Below are 6,000 nucleotides of genomic sequence, written 5' to 3'. Positions count from 1 at the left end.
TCAAACCCTAACAGTACAGTGGTAAATAGTACTCCATCCATGCATAAAAAATAGTCCCCAGGATTGAAGATACTGAGTTTTAATTCAAAGTTGATAAAGTACGAGAAAAAAAGATATAGAGTCAAAAGTAAGAGAGAAAAAGAAATTCATAAATTAGAAGAGAAAAAATAAAAAAATGAGTATGAGAAAAATTTAGTAGGAGTGTATGTATGACTATTTTGTGGACGATGTAAGGTGTAACGTTTTTTCATTTAAAACATTTGTGCATGGTTACTCCTGAACGAATAGACAGTTCGACAAGAGTTAGCCACTCACACCTCATATTATTAGATAGCACGTTTTTATTTTCGAACGATTTTGTGTGGTTGAGCACACATCAATGTCGTTTTTATTTTCGAACGATTTTGTGTGGTTGAGCACACATCAATGTATTACTTCATCTGTCCCATAAGAATATGCACTAGTTCCTTTTTAATCTGTTCCACAATAATATGTACTATTTAATTTTGGAAAGTCTTTTCTCTCTAATAAGGTGGGACTCATTCTCCACTTACAATATTTTAATTACTTTTTTATTAAAACTCTCTCTTACTTTACTAATTTTTACATTAAAACTCATGCCCAACTCAAAGTCAGGAGCGAATTTACATGAGCTCTAGGTGGGGCATTTGCCCCTCCTCATACTTTTTACTACATGTATATTTTTGTCATTATAAATTTTATTTCTATTAATCTCTCACTAAATTCCCCTCCTCAAGTTCTTAAAATTCCTTCGTATATAAATTTGCCCCCTTCCCTACAAATTCCTAGCTCCGCCTCTGCTCAAAGTGCATATTCTTTTGGGACAGAGGGAGTATTTCTTTTATTAGAATCGAGCGCACACAAAAAAAAAATGAATGAATGCTACAAAATCAATACAGGAAACCCCTTGCAGAGTTTTATGAAGTGCAATATAAAGTTAATTGAAAAAGTTAGTAGAGAGTGAGTCCTACTATTATATACTACCTTCGTCCCTGAAAATTTGATACACTTCACTTTTACCATTTTTGGTAGTGGACCTCATATTCCACTAACTCATTCCTACTCACATTTTATTATAAAACTAATACTTTAAAAGTAGGACCTACATCCCACCAACTTTTTCAACTCACTTTCCATTACATTTCTTAAAACCCGTGTCGGGTCAAAATGTAGCAAATTTTGGGGGAAGGAGGTAGTATTAGTTAGTTTTATAATAAAATGTGACTTGGAATGAGCTAGTGGAATATGAGATTCACTACCAAAAATGGTAAAAGATGAAATTTGACAAATTTTATGGGACGAACGGAATAGAAAAAATGACAAAATTTAAGGTACTGAGGAGTAATAAATAGAGTAAATAAAATAAATTTAGACACCACAAAAAATAATGTCTAAATACACATTTTTACTCAATTAAAACCGTTAATAAATGTTTCTACGGACATCACCTCTACTTTACAAACGTCAATTTTAGGGTCCCAATTAAAATTAAGGACTACGAAACATATACATCCCAAGAAACAAGAGTAAGGTGAAGTGGACCAATTGTATCGTTAACTTAAGGGTGATTTTGTATGGACCTTCAATTTTGGTCATTTTTCAAAAATTTTGAATGCAGTAGTTTTATTTATAATTTTTGTATCTTTACAAGATAAATTTGTTCTATTGTATACAGCTACTAAATCCATCTAAGTTTCCATAGTAAGTAATTGCGCATCGAACCTCTCCTATAAATTAATTGCGCCTCAAACCTCTCATATAAAGTATTTATCCAGTCTAAGTGGAGTATTTATCATTCGGCTAAAAAATTTCATATTGTTGCATGTGAATTAGGAGAAGAGAAAAAGTAGATAGAATTATATTTTTATTTGAAAAAATATGTTATTTAAAGTTGGACATCCTAAAAAAGTGTCACTTAAAGTGAGAAGATGGAATATGATGCTATTGGTATTGCGCATTATGTAGGTAAATTGCTAGGATCGATGACTCATTGATTGTCTTTTAATTTGAGGCATTTGGTTTATGACATATATTTAGTTTTGCTAAGCTTTAAAATTCGACCAATTTGACCTGGAATGGTAATGACAACAATGAGAATTTTCTAAGCCTGGTACCTATGTTTCCATGTCAACTTAAATTTGGATCGATATATATAATTTCCTTAGAAATGCTAATTTGCATTCTACATGGAAGGTTCATAATCTTTACGAAAAAAAATCAACTAATATAGTAGTATGTTCCAATTAACTTTATTTTTTTTATTAATTTAAAGAGGGAACCTTTACATTGGCATGATATAATTATTTTTTTAATACATTCCAGTACGTAGTTGATAAGTTCATGAGATGAGTAAATACAAGTTAATATGAAAAGACAACAACTGATTATACACACTCACAAATATGATGCAATACATATATATGGAGTACTAATTTTGTTTGAGTTGAAGGTATATTTGTGAGTTCAAGCGCGGCATTGCATGAGCAATTACAGGCTTAGCCAACGCCAAGTCGTTTCCCGACTCAGCCAAGTCAATAGCATTCGCAGAAAGTGGGGGCCTCCATGCAAAACATTGAATAAGTCTAGCCAAAAGCATCGTGCTTATGGTAGAACCAAGCACGATTCCAGGGCATCCTCGTCTTCCGGTACTAAACGACAGCATGTGCAACTCAGGATCCGCAAGCACGACTTCTGAGGCTTCATCATGAATGTGTCGCTCGGGCCTAAACCGGAGAGGCTCATCCCAAACCCTAGGGTTCCGACCTAGGCCAGGACGACTGAGCAACACATGGCTCCCCTTTGGGATAAAGTACCCACCAACCACGGTATCTTTACTCGAAACGTGTGGGACATTGAAAGGTGCTAATGGATGTATCCGAAATGACTCTTTCAGACAAGCCTTCACATAATTTAATTTAGGCAAATCGAATTCTTGAACAAGCCTATCCTTACCTACCACTTGATCCAATTCTTCACATGCCTTAGCAACAATATCCGGTTGATTGATCATTTCTGCCAATGCCCACTCAACTGCATTTGATGGATTATCAACCGTCTCAATCATTATTTCCTATAAAATTAAGTACAAGATCATTTAGTCACAAATTAAATATTAAATAGCTATATAGGCTAGGAAACCAAATACTTACAACAATTAATGCTTTTATCTCCCGAATAGACAAAAGCGGCTCATTTATTGACTTCTTGAGGTTAATCAAAAGATCAAGAATATCATCTTCCTCACTCTTGAGGCCCTTCTCCCACATCTCCATTCTCTTGTCGATTTCTGGATCTTGATAACTTCTTACATTCTTAATCGCATTCGTTATCTTCTTTTTATGCCCATCCAAATCCAAAACTTCCAGCCACGGCAAAAACTCAGCAATGGCGAATCCATAGAGGCACGAAAGAATCGCGAACAATCCATCCACATGTTCTCTCTCTTCAATCCCCGGCCCCCCGTCCGCCATTCCGGATCCGAAAAACCTCTTACTAAATACCATTTTTCTGATCACATTGCCGCAGTAATGGCGCGCTGCATCTCTCACATTCACACTTCCATTGGTGTCTGGATTCTTGCACTGTTTGTACACATATCTCACGAGGTGATCGGCTTCCTCGCGTCTCTTCTTGTGTAGCCGTTGAAACACTGTGTTTGCGAGCACCCCCGACTTCATAACCCTCCTCATTTTAGCCCACTGGTCACCGGAGGGCGACAGAGCCAGCGTCAGGTAGCCATCGCTGGTGATCCGGGCTGACATGGCGTCGGGCCGGGAGTCGAATATGGCGTCCTGCTTCTTCAAGAACTCTCTAGAAAGTTCGGGAGAAGTGACAGCGATGACGTGGACGCTGCCGAGCTTGATGCAGGAAATTTCGGTGTTGAGCTCTTGCATGAGGTTGTGTATCCATCGGAATGCCGGCTTGTTCGACAGCATTTCCGGGAGACTGCCGACGATCGGGTAGGCTGTGGGACCCGGAGGAAGAGGCGGCGATGTTGAACTTTTCTTGGTGGATTTTAGTTTGTAGATGAGTAGTGAAATTAAGCATAATGCCAGTAGCAACGGTGGGAGATCGTTGGCGAGGCTTGTTTCGATTTTCATGGCTGTTATTCTGAGTTTGAAAATGTTTGTAGGTTGTAATATTGCATCTTGTCCTTGCCTTTTATAGAGGGAAGTTCATCTCCTTCATAATCGTAAGTTGTAGGTTGTTAATTCAGACAAAAATTTAACTTATGGTTTAAAGTCACTAAGAAGACAAAATTGAGTTTGCATTGATCATTTGGAAAGAAAATTGAATTATACTCCCTCCGTCCCACATAATTCGGGTCACTTTGACCGGGCACGGGTTTTAAGAATTGTAATAAAAACTGGGTTGAAAAAGTTAGTGGAATGTGAGTCCTACCTTTATATATTAGTTTTATAATAAAATGTGAGTAGGAATGAGTTAGTGGAATATGGGGTCCACTACCAAAAATAGTAAAAGTGAAGTGGGACAAATTATGTGGGACGCACCGAAATGGAAAATTGGGACGAATTATCTGGGATGGAGGGAGTATATCATAAATTATGATTTGGGAAAAGGTTGTGGTGAAGAAGAAAACTTAGAATTTATTGAATTTATTAACTAGAAACTACGTTATTGAATTGAAATTTAGTTAACACTCCCTAAATAAAAGTAAAAGTCTAACAAATCGTACTGACTCTTATAAAGCTACTCCATCCCCTCTTTTCTTTCGCAGTTGAGACACTTTTTTCCAGTGAGTTAAAAGCAATACTACCTCCGTCCCATAATAAGTATCACATATTGTCACTTTGATCCGTCTCATAATAAGAGTCACATTTCATTTCCATAAATGGTAAATAGTCCCCATATTCCACCAATCAATTCTATTCACATTTTATCTAATACAGTACTATATATATAAATGAGACTCATAATCCACTAACTTATTTAACCCACTGTTCTTTATATTTTTTAAAACCCGTGACCACTCTAAATGTGACACTTAATGTGAGACGGAGGTAGTAACTGTTTAGTGTGTTCTTAGAATGGTAAAAAAAAGTAGATTAAGTACGAGAAAGAAAAATGAATAAAGCAAGAGAGAGAATGAAGTAACAAAGAAAAAGTGAACTAATTATTACTCCTTTCGTCCACCATTTAAAAGTCATTTTGATTCGGCATGAGTTTCAAGAAATTGTTTGACTTTGTGAAGAAAAGTAAAAGGAAAAGGTGAGTGGAATGTGTCATCCATTTAAAGTATTAGTATTATAATGGATTGTAAGTGTTAAAAGTCAATGAAATGTGTGGTCCATATACTAAAAGTGAATAAAGTAAATGATTCCATAAATTGTACTTCCTCCGTTCGCGAATAGGAGTCCCGGTTGAGTTGGGTGCGGATTTTAAGAAAAGTTTGAGTGTAATAATTAAAGTGTGTGATAGTGGAATGTGGGACTCATTTATATTATTATTTGTTTTATTCTTTGGAATAATGAAATCTAACATTAGGAGAGAGAGTGAGAAATTGCAATTAAAGTAGATTAAAATTAATTGCAGCTTCTAAATTAAGGGAACAATGAGGTCATTCTTTATACTCCCAAGATAAAATGTCTAACTGGGACTCCTAATGGCGGACGGATGAAAATGGCCAACCGGGACTCCTATTCGTGGACGGAGGGAGTAAACCACCCGAAATGACAAAATGACTCTTTAAATGGTCATATATGAAAAAATTTCAACCATAAAAGAAATTCTCAAAATGGAAAATGACTCAACGATATAGAGTATTGCACTTTTAATATAAATCAATAGCCAATAAATGAATCGGCATTTTTCAAAGACTCGCGTTTTAACAAATCTTACAAGGAAATTTTATCATAATAGAATAATATTAATTGTTTTAGTACTTCCTCCGTCCCGACGAAGAAGATTCACTTTCATTTTTCGTTCGTTCCAACTAAGTTGAATATTTTCTTATTTAGG

The 6,000-nt window shown here is 35.8% G+C and overlaps 1 protein-coding gene across 1 annotated transcript; it reads right to left on the bottom strand.

Annotated features, from left to right (window-relative positions):
* Positions 1–2,307: 2,307 nt before the first annotated feature.
* Positions 2,308–4,196, bottom strand: LOC125209190 (tyrosine N-monooxygenase-like). The gene is made up of 2 exons (XM_048108803.2): positions 3,171–4,196; positions 2,308–3,091 (listed from the first exon to the last, which is right to left on the bottom strand). The coding sequence occupies exons 1-2, from the start codon at positions 4,119–4,121 to the stop codon at positions 2,450–2,452; spliced, it is 1,593 nt and encodes a 530-aa protein (XP_047964760.2). The 5' UTR covers positions 4,122–4,196; the 3' UTR covers positions 2,308–2,449.
* Between the last annotated feature and the right edge of the window lie 1,804 nt (positions 4,197–6,000).

The sequence above is a fragment of the Salvia hispanica genome, chromosome 2 (assembly GCF_029641045.1).
Source record: "Salvia hispanica isolate PSC_SH4W2 chromosome 2, Shi_PSC_v1, whole genome shotgun sequence".
NCBI lineage: Eukaryota > Viridiplantae > Streptophyta > Magnoliopsida > Lamiales > Lamiaceae > Salvia > Salvia hispanica.
This window is presented reverse-complemented; position numbering and strand designations above follow the sequence as displayed.